Source organism: Ictidomys tridecemlineatus, chromosome 12 (genome assembly GCF_052094955.1).
Source record: "Ictidomys tridecemlineatus isolate mIctTri1 chromosome 12, mIctTri1.hap1, whole genome shotgun sequence".
NCBI classification, from domain to species: Eukaryota; Metazoa; Chordata; class Mammalia; order Rodentia; family Sciuridae; genus Ictidomys; species Ictidomys tridecemlineatus.
The window spans coordinates 35751004-35769336 of NC_135488.1; the positions used below are offsets into that span (position 1 = coordinate 35751004).

General features: G+C 50.1%; 1 protein-coding gene across 1 annotated transcript; it reads left to right on the plus strand.

The window, feature by feature from the left end:
- Nucleotides 1-202: 202 nt before the first annotated feature.
- Nucleotides 203-18289, plus strand: LOC144369238 (uncharacterized). The gene is made up of 5 exons (XM_078028440.1): nt 203-9782; nt 14607-14794; nt 15761-15966; nt 16203-16408; nt 17482-18289. The coding sequence occupies exons 1-5, from the start codon at nt 9741-9743 to the stop codon at nt 17677-17679; spliced, it is 840 nt and encodes a 279-aa protein (XP_077884566.1). The 5' UTR covers nt 203-9740; the 3' UTR covers nt 17680-18289.
- The last annotated feature ends 44 nt before the right edge of the window (nt 18290-18333 follow it).

An 18333-nucleotide genomic window follows, 5' to 3' on the forward strand; every position in this document is an offset into this window, starting at 1 on the left:
CACTCATGTGGGCACCTGCACTTCAAGTGAATGTTGTAAATGAGTGTGACAAATGGATGTCAGTGAGACTTTGGAGAACTGATCTTCTCAGCTGGTCCTCTTTTTCACTGCACGTTGGTGATGCTAGATTCAAGAGATCTCTTTCTGGCACCCTTTGTGTTTCATGCCTGAACTGTGCTCTGAAAGTTCTTGAGGAGAACAGCTTAGAAGTGCAGAAGTGAAGCTGTTTGTTGAAGCAGCTTCAAGTGGCACAAGCTAACTTGTTCTCAGTGAGCACATGGGGATTTTCCCTGGTTGAAGCAGTGTGAATGAGAATGGCTTCTCAGAGCTGGTAGGCATGTTTGCATTTGGCAAACTTTGCCATCTGTCACCCAGAGTTCCTTGCATGAAACCTACATTTCCAGTGTTTTCAGAAAGGTGTGATGAGTGGGTTTCCATGGAATTTTGTGGAATTGATCTTTTCAGGCAGTCCTCATTGCCTTCTCAAAATTGTTGATCCTGGTGCAAGGGCTCTCTTGTCAGCCAACATTGTATTTTGGGCCTGACCTCGGCTCTGAATGTACTTGCTGTACTTCCCATCTTTCCTCTCTCTGGTCCACTCCTCAGATCCCATCCTCCTTTCAATAGGGCCTCATCCAAGAAGCCTCCCCATGTGCCTCCCACTTGATTTCAACTTCTCCAGTGCACTTATTGTCTAAGCAGGGATTCCCAGGAGAGAGGGCTCTCCATTCTGCACACTGAAATTTCTCAGCAGGGAGGACTCCTCCATGCTTGGATGGCGGGGCTGCAATCACCTGGAAGGTGGAAATAGGAGGCTGGTGGTGTTCCTAGCCAGGATGCTGGTGATTGCAGTGCATTTAATCTATGGCCCTCAAGGAGGTTTATGCTGCAGATTTGTGTACTTCTGCATCTGTATGCACACAGTTCTTCATGTGGGGAAAAAAGCAATGTTCTCAAAGTTTGCTTTATATTATACTCAACTGGTAATTTACAAACCCCAGTGTCCCATCTTAGCCCAGAGCCATTCCATCAGCCCAGGGCCAGTGGGTGGTCCAGCGGTCAGTACTATGCACAGCTCCCAGGTGGCTCCAGTGTGTAGCTGAATTTGAGAGCCAGTGTACTGTAGGATTTGCTCTTGAGGTTAGAATTCATTGACTTCCTCTTATGTCATTTCACTGGTTCACGATATTCCTTGTCTCATGGACTATTCTGTGAAATCTTCAAGTTAGCCATCTCTGGTCATTTCTTCCATTTGATGGCACCTGGTTCAACAGCTTGTTGTTGGGTGGGGTCGGTCATGGGAAGTCCTGGGTCACAGAGAGGGACAGGAAGACCCTAATGTGGAATGGTGGTGTAGAGAGTAAGGGTGGGGCCAGAGCCCACACTGTGGTTAGGGTAGGGAAGGGATCTGAAGAGAGTACCTTGAAAGCGAGCTCTGGCTGCAGTTAACCAGGAATCAGGGCCTGGAAATGGAAGCCATGACAGGGCTTCTGACTAGAAAGGACACATCTTTCTGGGCTCAGTTGGAGGTCCATCGAGGCAGAGGAAAAGAGAGAGGATGCAGGAGAGGGGGATGGTCTAGATCACAGAGCCGCTCCGTCATCATATCTTAGAGAATGGATTTTTTTCTTCCAGTTGTTGGTAAATGCTAATTCCTTCACGTGTTACATTCACATCCACCTCGTCCATTGGAAAGGCTGCTCAACCACCACAGGCAGTGGTATCTTGGTGGATGTGTGCATTCTAAAAGGAGGTGAGGTTGGCGCCAATAGAGTGTGTGGGCGCTCAGGCATTGGCAAGCTTGCTTTGGAGAGTGAATCCTCTAAATGTTATTGGGCTGTTTTTGAAAGATCGTGTGGTTTGGCTAGACCTAGAATGCTTCCACAAAATTTAGCATGGTGTATATTTTAGAGAGCATGATCACTGAGGGGCAGGTTGCTGGTGTGAAGCCGTGAGCATTAACATCTATCAAGTTTCTCACCTGGAGTTGGCTACCTACAACTGGTGACAGTGTTTTGCTCCTACGGAGCAATACTGAACAAGTCTCTGGGCCAGTAATCCATTGCTGAACTCCATCACTAACAAAAAGTCCCTGAGTGAAGGTGAGGACCAGAAGAGCCCGGGAACCACCTGACAGCAGCCCTGAAGTCCTGAGCTCTGGCACATCATATGCCAACTCAACTGGGTATCAACCTCTTCCTGGGCTCATTAGAACTGTGTGCTTCAACTTTCAGAAACAAATGCAGAATGACAGAATCTTCTCTGAGGACACTTTTCTAAGTCTTGTTTGCAGCACGTGTTCTAAGTCTTATTTGCAGCATGTCTTCACTGGAATGAGTAGTCATTTGGCATTCTGTTGTACTTAAAATTTCATGAGATTCTGTCGCTCCCACCTGACAGGTCCCTTTCCAGAACAATCTTGGGGCCCTGCTGCAGGGACACCCAGTGAGGATGCTCGAGGAAACCTTTCTGTCCAGGAAAGCGGTGGGGCTGGTGAGGGCTGGGGTCCTAGGGCGAGCTGGCTGCGGCTTTTTACCTGAAGTCCCCCTGTCCCGCCCCTTGATGATCCTCCTGGAGTCGGGCCCCAAGTGACTTCTCCCTTGGCAGCCTTTGGGAGGCACCGAGGAACTGTCTGGTGCCCTGTCCCTGAGGGCGACAGGGCTTTCAGTGTTTGCTGACTTGAGTTGTAAGGATTTTGTAAGGAGGACTCCAGCCCTCCACCTCTACCCGCAGACATCCAATGGATGGCTAAAGGCAGAATTAGAAGGGCAGCATCTCTGCCTCAATATATGGCCCATCCATCCCCTTTGCCTGAGTCACCTTGGATTTGTTACTGGACCCTGCTGGCTGCATCAGTGCCCACCAGCACAAGGAACAGGAAAAAAAAAGAAATAAAAAGGAAAAAATGAAGAACTTTGATCAAACTGGGGAGAAGCAGCCAGAAGGCTTGGAAGAAGCCCCTGACCCACAGAAGTGGTTACAGTTTATAGAAACAAAACCCAAGTGATCTACATCCGTGAATTTCCTTGGCCTGAAGAAAAGCAAAAATGGGAAAAACACAGAAAATGCCTAGGCAGATGGCCTGTGCCCAGGCTTGAGGAAGGGCGGGACCCATCTTAGCTTTCCTGGCTCCTGAGGTGGGAGTAGGGTTGCAGCCCGTCTCTATTTTCAGCAGAAGAAAGTTGCTCTTAATTCAGAATCCAGACCCCCACCCCCATGCAGTCTGTTTCATGTCCCAGAAACAAGGTCTGATTGATGTGCATCTGAGAGCCAAAGCAGGTGACACAGCTCTCCTGACAAGGCACCACCTGGCCAATCCAGGGAAGATGGACAGACCTCAACTGGTCAGGACCACCTGCTTTGGCAGCTGTGCAAAGCCCAAGCCCTTGCCCTCATTCCCCTCTCTATAAAAGCTCCAAGTCATTGTCACCCCCTGAAGACAGGCTAAGATGTGGGTCCCCTGCCTTCCCCGTGTGGCTGCACTGATAAAAGTTCCTTTCTTGCTGGGCATGGTGGTGCATGCCTGTAATCCCAGAGATTCTCGGGAGGCTGAGGCAGGAGGATCACTTGAGGTCAACCTTGGTGATTTTGTGAGACCCTCAGCAACGTAGCAAGACCCCTTCTCAAAACAAGAATAAAAAGGATTGGGGTGTACTCAGTGGTAAGGCACCCGGGTTCAATTCCTAGTCCTTTACCTGGAGCTGAAGCTCCCTGCCTCCTTTTCTTTTGCGGGTTAAAGCTTCCCCTGTGCATTCAGTCTCATTGGGCTTGGAGTTACCATTGACCCAACTCATAAGTTCCCATCTCTGGTATCTCCACCTCCTCTTGGTACTGGGGATTGGACCAGGGGCTCTGCCACTGAGCTACATCCTCAGCCCTTTTAATTCTTTATCTTAAGACAGTGCCTCAATAAGTTGCTAAACCTGGCCTCAAACCCACAATCCTCCTGCCTCAGCCTCCTGAGTCACTCTATCACAGGTGGGTGGCACTGTGCTCGGCCTGTGGTTGCATTTGGATGCAGTCCAAGCTGCTGCAGGTTTGAGGAATGTTCTGTGGGCATCTATATAACAGTACCTGAAGGGGGCGCCAGACCCTCTCGCTGTTTTTTTCTGTGGATGTCTGCCTGGCCTGCAGTGGGTTGGTCACAGGACATTCAGGAGAGATCTAGGGCACTGGGCAGTGCCCTCCATCCAGCAGGTGACCTGGCAGGAAGAGCCCTTGCAGCAGGGAAGTGGGGTGGCACTCTGTAGGTGAAAGCACAGAGCTCTCTGATGACTAGTGACTAACACAATGTGAAGCAGAAACATCCCATGAATTTCATGTTCAAGTACAAATCTGGCTAGGATGACTGGATGGCATTGCAATCTCCTGAAGGTCCTTCTTGGATTCATACAAAAAGAGAGAGCGAGGGACTAAGGGGCAGGAAGGAAACACAACTTTTTCAAACACTGAGATCTGGAGTCCAGCTCCTGCCATGTAGTCAGTGAATGAATAGATAATAATTGTTTTTATGGGACCATGTGACCTGGGGCTGCTCGGCTTCCTGTGGGCCCTCAGCATCCCTATGTATAAAGCAGGGGCACAGACCAAGGGTGCTGTCAGCTTTCTGTTGCTGTGACAAAGCATCTGAGAGAATCCCCTTAAAAGGAAACAGGGTTTCTTTTGGCTCATGGCTGCATAGGTCTCAGTCCATGGCACCTTAGCCCTGTTGCTTTGGGCCTGTGACAGCACAGTAGGACATCCTGGCAGCTGGAGCACATGACAGAGGAGGCTGCTCATCTCTGGGTAACTGGGAAGAGGGTGGGTAGGACTGGGCTGGGTCCCAATATCCCCCTCAAGGTCACACCCCTAATGATCTCATTCCTTCCAGGAGGCCCCACCTACTAAAGTTTCCATTATGTCCCAAGGGCCACAGGCTGGTGACCAAGCCTTTAGCACATGGGCAATGGGGACATTTGACATCCAAACCACAATACCAAGTGATCATTAGCTGGGGGCTAACCCCCGGTCTCCGGGCCAACCCCTCCCCACAGGCCAGGCCTGGGGAGATTGACTGCATTCTGCAGGACACCCACTGTAGGCAGCTGCCTCAGCCAACATGGAAGTCCTTAGCAGAGGCTCTTTTATTTCACGGGGGGTGGTACCAGTGATTGATCTCAGGGATTCTTGACCACTGAACCCCATCCCCAGCCCAATTTTGAATTTGATTTAGGCTCAGGGTCTCACTGATTTGCTTAGTGCCTTGCCATTGCTAAGGCTGATTTTGAAATTTTTGATCCTCCTGCCTCAGCCTCCCGAGGTGCAGGGATTCCAGGAGTGCACCACTGCGTTGGCCAAGGGGCTCCTTTTGGGCAGTGGGGTTTCCTTGGAGAGAAAGCTGACCCTGTCCTGGGGTCATCCCTGATTTGCCCACACAGCAGTGCTTTGTTACTTTTTCTTTTCTCTGGAGGGCAACTCAATTCATACCTAGTAAACATAGCCCCACAGGTTCTCTGATTAAGAATAGTGCAGAGCTGGGGGGCAGTGGTACATGCCTGTAATCCCAGACACTCTGGAGGCTGAGGCTGGAGGATGGCATGTTTGAAGCCAACCTTAGCCATTTAGTGAGGCTCTGAGCAACTCAGTGAGACTCTGTCTGTAATGAAGTATTTTAAAAAGGGCTGGGGATGTGGCTCAGTGGTAAAGCACCCCTTGGTTCAACCCCTGGTACCAAAAGAGAGAGAGAGAGAGAAGTGAAGAAATAAGGGAAAACAAAACTCAAGCTAAGATCTTAACCCTGCAAACGCAGCTGGTAGAGAAACGTGTTGACTTCAGGGCTATGAGGATTCACCTCACCAAGACTCAGGTAGCAAATGCTCTCCAAACCTGTCACCCTCAGGGCTGGGTGAGCTCCGCGGTAGAGCACTTGCCTAGCATGTGCAAGGCCCTGGGTTCAATGCCCAGTGCGGCAACAAAAAGAATTTCAAAACCCCATGTGATCCTCAGGTCCAGGGAGAGCAGTCAGAGCAGCTGTCTGCCCCTGAGACTGGGCCTGGGAGGACTCACTGGGAGGATGCCAGGGGGCTCATCAAAGGTCCGGGGAATTGCCACCAGTGCGGCCAAGGTCACTCCTAGATGGCAAAATGAAACCTGTGAGCCACGTTTTCTGTGACTCTCAGGAATCCCTTCCACACCTCTGTCCTTAAAACAGGGAAGAGTAATAATGTCACTCAGTCCCTTTGTACTGCTGGGACCACAGTGGTCTTTAGAGGAGATCTCATGGCTGCCCTGGGTCACCCCCTGCTTCACATCCCCTTGGTGACCAGTGGTCTCTTCCCACCTGAATGCTGTCCAGACCCGACTCCTGGGGTGCAAGCCTTCCCCTCCACCCTTTACCAGTGCTCACCAGCTGCCCTGGGGCATGGGAGGCTGTGACCCAGGCTTGGGTAGGGCTTCCCCCTTAGCCAGAGCCGTCCTGAGAGCCCCAGGCTGCAGCCCCAGCCTGGAAGTGGCTGCCTGGAACAGAGCAGGAGGTTGCTCCCTGTGGCCCCTCTGGCCCCTCTCTTCCTCCTGTGGAAGGAGCATGTGAGGAATGGCTTGTCCTTAACCCTGTGCAGAAGCTTCCAAAGAAACCGCTTCAAAGCCCTGGAGCAGGGGAGGGTTTTGAAAGGTTTGTGGAGCCATCTGAGAAGAAATGGCAGAACTTCAGAGATGAACAAGAGAGCAGGAGTTCCAAGCCTCTTTCGATGGAGTTTCTAGCAAAACAGGATGTTGGTTGCAGGAGCCAGATGCAAGCCAGGCTCAGATGACCCCATGGAGTACCATCAGGCGACCAATGGCCACTTGAAAACTGTATCGTAAAAGAGCTTCCAGTCCTGAAGCGCAAACTATGCCAGGGGCCTCCAGGCTAAATGACAGAAGCAGGCACACAATGACACATGGCCTGTGACCTCACTCATGGAGAGTATAATACAGATGTACCATAGAAGTAGAAAACATTATTGTGACCAATATTTTCATAATGATGATTGTTAGGATGGCCTTTCATGTTGGTTGTGATAATTGACAGCTGTCATTTTACAAATAATGTTGATCAAACGCTCCCTCTGGGCCATGCTCTAGGCCAGCCACTCTACCTGCCTTGCCTACCTGATCCTCACAGTGTCCCCAAGAAGCCAACACAACAAACCAGAAAGCACAATGTCCCTGCTAGCAAGTGCAGGACCTAAGTCTTGAACCCAGACACAGAGACCAACCAAATTCAATGAAATATTTACTGGAATACTGGTAGAAATCTAGGAGAAGAGGCTGTGGCCTAGAAATGGGGAGGGTTGGCTTCAATCCTCAAAACCCAAAGCTGTCAAGATGGTTCAATTGACCATCCACGTTAGAAACTACTCTCCAACGAAATATGCCCCAAACATTGTCAAAACAGAGGGACCGATTGGGAGGAAATGGCAACCCAGTAGAATAGGAGGCACGAGGAGAAACACAGATGAGCACTATGCACGGGAGGAGGTCACTGGAACACAGCTGGCAAGAAGATGAACACAGGCTCAAATGATGTGTTTTATTTATTTATTTTTTACCCAAATTAAGGATGTTGATAATATGTGCTGGGAGGGGATAGGAAGATAAGCTTTTTTCATACACTTTGGAGGCACATTTAACATTATCCATGAAACTTAAAAAATGCACGAATGCTATGCTCCCTACAACACAGAAATTCAGGTCTTGGGACGTGCCCTGGGAAGCTCCCAGAAGGAAGTTCATTTCAATGCCGTGTTAAATTATAAGACGTGTACAATGCAATGGCCATTGGCAGGAAGTCTGTGGCCACAGTGAATAAGGAGGCACGTGCTGACTGCAAGTTCTTAGGACCTGTGGGTGGAAAGAAGACCCTGGACCACATGTTTCAGCTGTGGGACACAGACACAGCCCTGAACATAGGCTGGTCCAGCGGCACTGTGCATCTCTCCAGATCCACACGGTGTGGAAACCGCAGCCATCACTTGGCTTTAGGGACAGTAGCTGAGGTGATTTTCTTTTCTGAGAGATAGGGGACCACGGGTGACTCCCTAATAGACAGATGACCAGAGCCACCTCTGGGGAGAGTCTGGGCCAGGAGGTGATGGGAGAAGAGGAATTCGATCATCTGTTTCCATTTTTCTGTGATTTGGTTCAAGTGGTAAAGCGGTGCTATTTATTAATTAATGGATCAAATAGGTTCATCATTGTTTTAGAGTACAATTAGGTGCCTTCAAACTTTAGGCTACATGGGCACATTTGAGAACGGTTCCAGCCATTCTCTCATCCTTTGGGTCATTCCCCTCCTATGTCCTGTGAGACATTTTCTATGTGAGGCTTGAAGAAGAAGAAGAAGAGAATATTCTGTAAAGAAAACCTTATGATCTGTGCATTATAAAATTGAATGGGTTCATTCAGAAATCAGAAGTTCTATTGAAAGCTCTTTGCATGAGGCAAATAAAACTTATTTTTAGGCATCCTGGTGAAGACAAGGTTTTATCTTTTTGTCTCATGTCTGTGTTTTTCTTTTTATTTGTTAGAATGAAATCCATAGGTTGGCAGACCATTCTATCAGATGTGTACCTAGATGACATTTCAATTACCCACTTTTACATGGTAGACATTTTGTACATGAACACTGCCTGTCTGCAACTTTTTTTAAAACAGGACTGGGCTCAGGAGCCCAAATACCAATGTTAGCTGGAACATGTTCTCCAGTTTGGCCTATCTGTCAGTATTCCCTGAGGTCATCTGTTCCATGAGCTTCGTTACTCCTGCTCCCTCACCAGCTTTCATAGAAACCACATGCTGTCTATGAGTCAGAGACACCAATCTCACAACATAGCATTCTTTGAGTATCCAAAGTCCCACTTTTCACTTCGCCATGCCTGACATTGTCGGTAATATTTATCGGCAAATGTGAGATTTTCAAAGATCCAATTCTATGTGCTCCTTTCTCAAAGAGCCTTAGGCAGGGCTATAGCATACATAAATATGAAGGAAAGGCCTAGTTTTTAAAATGTCATCCATCGAATAGTTGACACACATCTGAGATATTTTTTATTTTGGAGGAGGTATTATTTAATAGGGAAATCCAACAGCTACATGATAGTGAAATGAGAAGTCTTGCATCCATTTTATTCTTTGTGATGATTTTGATGAGTAAGGATAAGATACTTCCTTGTTCCAATGAAGATGTTGCCCACTTCTGTGAATGGATGCACCGTGTCACCCACTACTTGCATATCTGCATGTTGTGCTTGACATTACCATCGTACTCGGCAGGTGGCAGAAAGTCAATACTGAAGTTCAGCTCTGGTGTTCTAGCAGCTGTGCTGCAGATCCTTGGTGTGCCACCTTGTGCAATCCATGCTGCTCTGTTCATGTTCCTATTGACGTCCTGGTGATGAGCATCATGGTCTCCTGGTCTTGAGAATGGCCAAGCATTTCTCTGTGAATGTGGAAGGTGGGCATGTGGAAGGCTTCAGGGAGGAGGGATCATTGATCATGTACTCTAATCCATGTGCCTGTTTAATGACCTGTTTTTCTTCTTGGGTTTTAAGGGAGACACTGCCCTCAAACACTTCTGTGCAGCTGGGAATGCAGGCTTCTGCTTCACCTTGAAGGAAGCATTCATGAATCCTTTCCAGAAGACATGAGAAGAGAGAGTGAGCCTCTGGTAACATGCAGGTTCCTTGCATTGCCCATGGGCTAGAGGAGAGAAGAGTTGCTTCATGAGATTTGATCCCCTTTTTCCTGAAAAGTTCCACACGGAGGTGAGTCCCCAGCATGTTTAGACATCATTTCAGACATCTTTGTTGATGGAAATGAATCACACCCCCTGATGATGTGGAAGAGCTGAAGATGGGTTTGCTATGAATTTTCTATTTCATTTCTCAGGGCCTGAGTCAAGCCAGCCATTGTGCTGTCAGCGCATGAGCTGCTGGTCAAATGTGAGGAAGTGGTCTTGCTTTATGAAAACACCATCCTGAGTCAGTGAGCCAGAGGCAGCCTGCAGTCCCTGTTTTCCTGTAAAGGCAGATTGCTGTGGATGGCCTCTGGCCTCATAATGCAGCCCTGCTCAGAGTAGGGGATTGAGGGTCCAGGCAGATCCCAGTTCCTTTTGACCTTTATTGCCATTGGGCCACCCCAGGGTCCTTGGACTCTACCTGGTCTTCTGGCCTGGGTCAGGGGATGTGAGGTTTGGAATCCCCCTCTGTGGCAGGATCCCAGGCCCCCCAGCCACTTGAGGGCAGCACATCCTTCCCTAATTGTGTTAGAGGGGGAGGATTCTCCCGCCCATCCTCATCCATGCTCATCCCTCATTTTGTAGCTTCGCACCTTAGGACCTTTATTCATTGACTTACGCTAAGATGAGTCAATCAGCAGTCTCCCAAGGGTTTACATTGTGGTAATTGACACCGAACATCTGTTTTGTAATTAAACCATTTTGGAGGACACAGTTGAGTGGCATTAAGCATGTTCATGTTGGTGTATAGGCGTCACCACCATGCATCTCCAGAAGTCACGTGGACATACTCTTGCCATCAATGCAGAATTCTAGTGCCCTTGAGGCCCAGGAAAAGAACATTGTACTTTATCTTTTTATGAACCTGATAATTGAGAATCTGAGATAAGTGAAATCCTACAAAATTTGCCTTTCTCTGGACACGATCATTTTCAAGGGATGCAGTTCACCCCCACTCGTGGGCATATCAGGTCCACTGCTAACTCTGCGGGTGTTTCAATTGCACTCTCGGTGACGGTGGTGACTGTGTGCACATGAGCTGTGTGTCCAGCTCAGATCCCAGGATCTAGGGTCTTTGGTTCCACGCAGCCTATAGGTTGCCTGTTCCTCCAGGTGTCTGCAGGCCAGTGGCACGAAGGCCCTGGGCCTGGTGGTTTCTTTAGGTGAGTGCAATACGTGTCCACAGTGTGGTGGGACATGATGGACTATAAATAGAAGCAATGCCTGGATACTCCTGGGATCTCAGTAGGCTCAGCCTGTGTGCTGAGAATTGTTGTGACCTCCTAATTAATGGAACCCCAGAATCCCAGAGAAAAGGGCAAGTCCAGAGCAGTGGAACCTCACTGTCTCTGAGAGAACTTTTGGGGTGGGGGGCCGGGATACATTGATGTGAGGACGCTGATGCAGAGTCACGTGCTCCGAATCCAGGTAGAGGTGCTCAGGAACAGCCTGGGCTGGCACGTGGGTTCCCCACCTGCACACCTGTGGAACATCTTGGGGCTCTGATTAGCACAGCAGCCTGACCACGTGAGGGCATCTGCTGTCTCTGTGTACAGTGAGCTGGGTTTTCTTCACGTCCCTCAACAATTCCACATAACACCAGCTCTGAACCCAGAGTCCTGGGCACTTAGTTGAGGCTCCATCAGCTCCCACCTCTCTCTACCTGACAGAGCCCTCCTGGCTCCCTCTGCACTCATTACATTGAAGATGAAACCCTGGAGGGTGGGACTTCCCGTCATCCAGAAGTTCCCAAACACATTCCACTGTTCCTGGAACTCAAATGTTTGGGGGGGCCACAAGCACCCTGGCATCCATGTGTGGGAACCATGGTAGTATAATCAAGAAACAGGAAGGAGAGGGGTTGGACTGATCAGTACAGATGGCAGGGCCTAGTACAGAGTGGAACGGAGAGTTCTCACCCGGGGTGATTGTTGTGATGTGCACAAATGCTCTGCTGGTGCTGGGGTGCCCGCATGGTTTCTGGGGTCTTGAAAGGCTACAGATGCCCACAGAGTGTTCTCAGATGCACAGTGGGAGGCCCGTTGCAATATGTACATGTGGAAGAAGTAGGAGACCCCCTTAGTGTGGAGGTGCCATCTAGAAGGCAGCCTCACTTCTCTGAAAAAGTTGATTGGAAAAAAAGGGTCCGTACCTGTGCCCAAAGGGCCATATATGCTCCTGGAAGTTGGTGGTGGAAATAGTTCTCCATCCATTAATCACTCCCTCACTCACTAATGTCCTTGTGTCCTTGAGAAAGGCTCTCCCTGTCCTGGTTTTCCTGAATAGAAATCCTCTTGCCTCTTGGGTGAATAGGGTTATGGGTTGTGCAGAGGGTGGTGGTTTACTGAGCATCTTAGAGACTGTCCTTTATGGAGCCTAATGATCCCAACTGGGGAATGAGGCCAGGGTCCTAACTGTGGTTAGTGTGAGGACACCATGGGTTCAGAGAGGGAAAGAAGGACAAGGGAATCTCAGATGTCCCTTCATGGCCCCTGGAGTTAGAGGACTTACCCCTTTGCACCTGGGATCAGGAGACCTCATTTCCTCGAGGACACGCACACTCAGACGTTAATCTTGAGTGTGGGTTCCTTTCTGGGGTCCAGGGCTGTTGTTAGCCACCAGGAATGACAGTGCTTTCCATGCTGAGTGGAGCCAGTTTTTGCCAGGAAAGAGCCCGTGGTCACGCCTTGTGCAAAGCACCCCACGCCAGGGGCTCCCATCCCTACATTCCTGTCCTGAAAGGAAACCACTCAGAGGCAAGGTGGGTCCAACCACCTCCCATGTGTTCACTCATCACTGTGTTCCAGCATCACCCCAGTTCACAGTCCTGATGGGATTGGATGTGGCTCAGAATGTCACCTTCATGAGCTCTACCCTGCCACAGCTGCAGTTCTGCAGTGGGAGAAACTCAAAACCTCAAAACACATGCACATGAAAGAAAAGAGCAAGAGCCAGAGCCCAAACAGGGCCACATGTGGCAAGGACAGCTGGAGTGCCTAGGTTGGGACTCAGAATTATGTCAGTGGGGTGGCATTGCTGCTGACACCAGCGTGATAACAGAGAGCCAGCCCTGCTCATTTTGCGGAGCAGTGTGTTGGGGAAGGCAGAAGAAATTGAGAGGCAGGATTGAGTTTGGCCCTAGGAGGAGGTTGGGTAAAAGGCCAGTGTGAGTTGGAGGGCCTGGGCAGATAGAGAGAGGCCAGGGCACACCCCAAAGCCTGGAGACTGCACTTGATGTCCAGGGTTGTGAAACACCACCTCCCCTCTTACTCACAACTGAGAGCAAGGGGCATTGATGAGTTCAGTTTGTGTGTGGCTGCATCCAAGGTGGCTCGGCTAGGCACCTCTGTTTCCTTGACTCAGGAGGCTGGGAGTCCAGGCTCCACTGAGGCTGGGCTGGGAGGATCGGACTCTGAGTTTATGCCTGTGTTCCTGGTAGGATCCATGTTGGCTGAGCCTCAGTGTTTTTGCAATGAGAGGATGGGTGACTGTCATGTCTTTATCACAGGACACACTTGCTAAATGGATTTGTTTGCTCTGGGGAGGAAAGAGAGAGAAGGGAGTGGTGCTGGAGACAGGGATGCAGACAGGGGTCATAGACTTGGCATAACTCAGTCTTGGAGGTGATATCCCATCACCTGTACCCACTTCAATTCCCATGAATGCAGAGGCTGAGCCCCCTTGAGGTGAGGGGTGAACCGGTTCTGGGCAGCAGGATGCTGTGGTACCTTGGAGTCTCTGTGAGACCCCAACACTAGACACACTTGGCCCTTTTGAAATCTTAGGAGAAGCCTTGGGAAGTTGTATGGCAGAGGGGAGCAGCCTCTGCATCTCAGTCCCCTCCAACTTGCCATGGTGTAGAGAGGGAACTGCAGCCACGATGGGACGGACATTGGCCACGTCCCTGTGTGGGACACAGGCCTGATTGAGTTGGGGTGCATTCTTTGTCTCTGCCCTTCTTGTGATTGTCCCATCTCTACATTTGTGCTTTAGCCACCTGTGAGTCCCATCTCTGGTTTCAGAGAGAATAGAGGGTGTTATGGGCCAATAGACACAATAAACCCTAGAGATTAGATGCTACCCTACTTTCCAGAAAAGACTGGGCACACCATGAGTTGCACAATGATGGGACCAGGGTCCAAAAGCTGCTGAGAGGGAAGGACTGGTTGTGAATGCATTTTTGAAGGCTCCAAGCTGGAACTCTAGTGGCACCAAGCAGGGCAGATGCTGGTGGGGATGTTTGGGTAGTTGTTGGTGAACACCTGCGCACCTGAGATGTTTAGGCATGGAGGAGAAATCAGCAGCTCATAGGGCTTTTGAAAGTGGTCTTATGTGAAAAGAGGCTCAGGTATGGGCACAGGAAATGACATCATTGCCTTGACAATGGATCAAACAGAACATGGAACCCTGGTATCCAGGCACCCACTTAACTGACCAAGCCATCCGAGCTCATTTGGTTGGAGAAACTGGAGGGAGAAGGATGTTCTCCTGTGGTTGCAAACAATGCCGAGCCTCAGGCTCCCAGGAATCTCAGGGGGGCCAACTAGCCCTTTTGTGGATGCACTGGGTGAGGCTTCATCTTAGACGCCAGAGCCTCTGGCGATTGTCGCAGAGGAGCTCAAGAGTAACAGTGAGTAGCACAGGGCAGGTGAGCCCAGCAGGCCCTCTAGTCTGATCCCTGATGAATGGCCCAGGACTCCTATTCTGACTGTGTGTGTGTGTGTGTGTGTGTGTGTGTGTTTGTACTGATGGGAACTGTCCCATTGTGCTTTGACTCTAGTGTATTGGCACAAGTCATTTTTCTGTTTGTCACCATTTCCATTTTAAACCAACATTCTTGGTCCCAACACAGGGTGAAAATGATGAGAACACGGAGGAGCCCTTCAGGGTACAGAGCCTTGAACCTTACAGGCAGGACCAGCTTAGGAATGAGCTCCTGCCTGTCATTTGTGGGAGGAACCTACATTTCAGCGGCAACATGGGGTTAATCTCCTGGGATTCCATCCCCACCCATCAGGTGCTGGATCTCTTGTTCCCAAGGTAAGCACCAGACCACCAAGCCCAAGTGTGTAGCCCCCTCATGCCTGGGTCTTGGGGCTGCCATGTACCTCTCAGGGACCCAAAGGTTTGTGATACCTAATGAGATAGAGGACCACACTCATAGTGGAATGTCAGTCCCGAATGGGACGAGTCCTGGAGGTGCCTGCCACAGCCTTGCAAGGGGAGTGAACTCCGCTCTCAGGCAGAGAAACCATCCTGACTCCAGCTGATCCACAGAGGTCCGTGGAGCAGTCCCCACACACTGGGCACCACAGCTCAATGGTGTGCACTGAGCTCATTCCCAGGTGGACTCAGCGAGGCCAGGTGGTCTTTCTGGTGTGATATTGGCTTTGTGAAGAACGTAGATCTGTGCCAGAGGCGTCTCAAAACTCAGGCCTTGGGAAAAGCACTTTTGGGTTAATAAAGACATGTTAATTTCCATAGTGGGACAGAGCATCCTAGCTGGGACATAGCTGGACAGGGGCTTTGGACATGGCGGCTCCCACACCCAGAGATATGTGGGAATCAGCAGTTTGGGCTCATTCACTGATGAACATGGAGAAAGCACCCACTGTGTGAAGACACGTTTCCAGTCACATTTCATAATTCATTGAAAAATAGGGTGCAAATGACTGCCATTGTGTCCCTTTTCATGGGGGTCAGCCTCAAACCGCAGGTGCCATGAGTACATATCCTACATGTGACTGCATCCCTGACTCCATGGGGCATAAGTGCACGTTGTCCTCTTCAGTGACTATGGTGGACCCCTGGACCAACTTCAACATGGAATGGGCTTGGGGTCAAGAGGGTGGGCTCCTGTTTCCAGAATAGGGACCTGCAAGGTGATTTGACTTGGGAAGGCTGAGGAAAGACTGCTCTCCCCAGTGTAGGGTCAGAGGTTTTCTCTGGAGGCCGTGGTGAAGGCAAGGCCAGGGTTTTGCTGACTCCACACCTTCCTCCCCACAGTGCCTCACCTTCCTTCCTGGGGACCTGGGTGAACCTCTACTCCGAGGCTTCCCATCAGCCTCCAGGCTTTCTGAGTCTGCAGCAGCTGCTATCCATGTGGCTCCTGCTGGGAGGCTTGAACCTGGAACACCAAGCACACCACCTCCTGGCCGCAATTGAAGATGGCAAATCAAGCCAGGCAAAGCCTGAGAGCCAGGCGGACTGTGGTGAGTACCTAAGGGTATATGAGGAAAGGTCCAACTGTTGTCCCACTGCAGGGAGTCTGTATGCCTGGTGTTGGGCTGGAAATTAGGACAAGCCTTTGTCCATTCAGGAAGTGACCCCAGTCTGCAAAGAGGTCCTGTGTGGGCCAAGGGCCTGAGTTCTTCCTGGCAGCAGAGGTATTGTCTGTCTGTGGGAAGGTCAGGGCAAGGCAGTCATGTTGGCATCTTTTCTCCTCTAGCTACAAGCTCAGTTCCTGTCACGGCTCCTCAGCCAACCCCAGAGCCAGAGCCTTCTCCCAGGGAAGGGGCAGAGCCGGAGTCCAGGACATCAGGGGTCTCTACTCGGTCCTCCCCAAGGCCCCAATATAACAAGCGGATGAGAGGCAGGTGCCTCATTCACGTCTACCTGGAAAAGGAAAGGACAACACAGTATAGGAGCATCCTGGTGAGTCTTCGAGCAGGGGAGTCTCCTGGGAGCCCACAGTGGGGAAGACCGAGTCCACAGCAAACACTTTGGACTAGGCCTGTCTTCTTGAACTGGAGCTTCTGGAAGGTCAGGAAGGAGAGCAGAAAGTGAGGAAGAGAGAGGCAGGAGAGCAGCAGCATGCCAGGTCTGGGTGCGAGTGGGCCTGCGTGTTTTGGGATGTGCAGGTCAGAAGTGCAGGAGTGAGTGCTGGGTTCAGAGGAGGTCAGAGAAATATCGAGGGTACAGGCCATCCTCTACTGACCTTGGTATTGAGGAGGAGTATATTGAACCGTGGAGGTTGAAGCACAGGAGTTGGCAGTCATTTTCTTGTGTGTGGGAGGGGATATGTTGCTGGTTGAAGGGAAGGGAGCCATTGTAGAATGATTAGGGTGGGTAGGTGTGGGTCACAGAGAACTGGGGGCCTTGGAGGGGCCCATTAGTGTCCTAGTTTGCATGTATGTGAATAGAGATTTAGCGGCTCTCTCTGCAGAATTTTCCTGGGTGTGGAGTATCCATCATGAGACTCTGGTGTCCACCTCCAGGGGAGCTATGTTGAACCACTGCACCTGCTGGGTCCGAACCTCCTGACACCCTAGCAAGCACTGACACTCTCGAGCCCAGCAGCTTCCATGCCTATCATTAAAGAGTCCTAGTGTGTGTTGTGCCCTGGCTGTCAGGACCAAAGCACCTAGGGTTTGTGCCTGGTCCACACAAAAATGCAGCTGCATCCCAGACCAGAGCAGGGATATGGAAGTGCACTGGACCATTCCTCCCATCTTGATGGGACTAGAGTGTGTCTGTACAAAGTCTTTTGGTCCTTATTCCCTTGTCCCTGTAGGGCATAGCAGGTTGAAGCAAACTCTTGTACCAAGATTGGACTAGAGGCTCATAGGAAGACCCCCACATGATCACATGAAGGCCTCCGGTAGCAGGGTATCAAGATGGTGCCCTTGTGTTGAGAGCTCACTTGTCTCTGATTGTCCTTGAGCACTGTCCTCTGGGTAGCTACTCCCAAATTCCCTCTCTGATGAGCTTTCTCCAACCCTGCTCAGGTGACCTGCCAGGACAGGGCTCCAGTCATCATCCGCAGGGCCTTAGATGCACACTTGCTCCAGCAGGAGGACCCAGAAAACTACGAGCTTCTGCAAATTCTCTCGAACCATCAGAGTAAGTGGAACCATCAGAGGGTAGGGAGCAGTGAGTCACAGTGGGCTCACGATAACTGGGAGCCAGAACACAGTGTGCATTGACCCAGTGCCCAGGATGAGTATGGTGGGACTTGTGCATAAAACAAAGTGTAATGATGGGGCATAAATCTGCAGGTTCTTCATGTTCCCCAGGGGCTGTGGACCTGCCTATCATGTGTTCTTTCCTTGGCCTGAGGAGGCATTGCAAAGCTATTATCCACAAGGGGCCAAGAAGAGAGGCTTCTTTGTCTTGTGTCAAAGAAGACAGACAACCACAGGGTGCCTATTTGGTGGCCTTTCCTGACCTAGATGAGTACATGAGAAAAGCAGTTCAATGAAGAATCATTTCTGGCTTCCAATCTTTCTATTCATTGCAAACTGAGTTTACTTAGGACCAGAGGCCATTTCTAGAGAGAAGAGTGTGGTAGAAGAGAACCCTTCACAGCTTGTAAACTCTTCTTGGAGAGAGAGAGAGAGAAAGAGAGAAAGAAGAAGAAGAAAGAGGAGGAGGAAAAGGAGGAGGAGGACGAGGAGGAGGAGGACAAGGATGAGGAGGACGAGGAGAAAGAGGACATGGAGGAGGAGAAGGAGGAGTAGAAAAATGAAAATAAGTTGAAGGAGGAGACCATGAATAAGAAGGTCAAGATGACTTTAAGAAGAAGCATGAGGAGAAGATGAAGAAGAACAAGAACAAGAAGGAGAAACACAAGCCGAACA

Excerpts from the sequence above, each read along its gene's own strand:
- LOC144369238 (XM_078028440.1), top strand. The coding sequence starts at position 9,741 with ATGAGATTTGATCCCCTTTTTCCTGAAAAGTTCCACACGGAG. Across the intron at positions 9,783-14,606 it reads CTGAAAAGTTCCACACGGAG|GGTGAAAATGATGAGAACAC; the intron begins GTGAGTCCCCAG and ends GTCCCAACACAG. Across the intron at positions 16,409-17,481 it reads CACAGTATAGGAGCATCCTG|GTGACCTGCCAGGACAGGGC; the intron begins GTGAGTCTTCGA and ends AACCCTGCTCAG.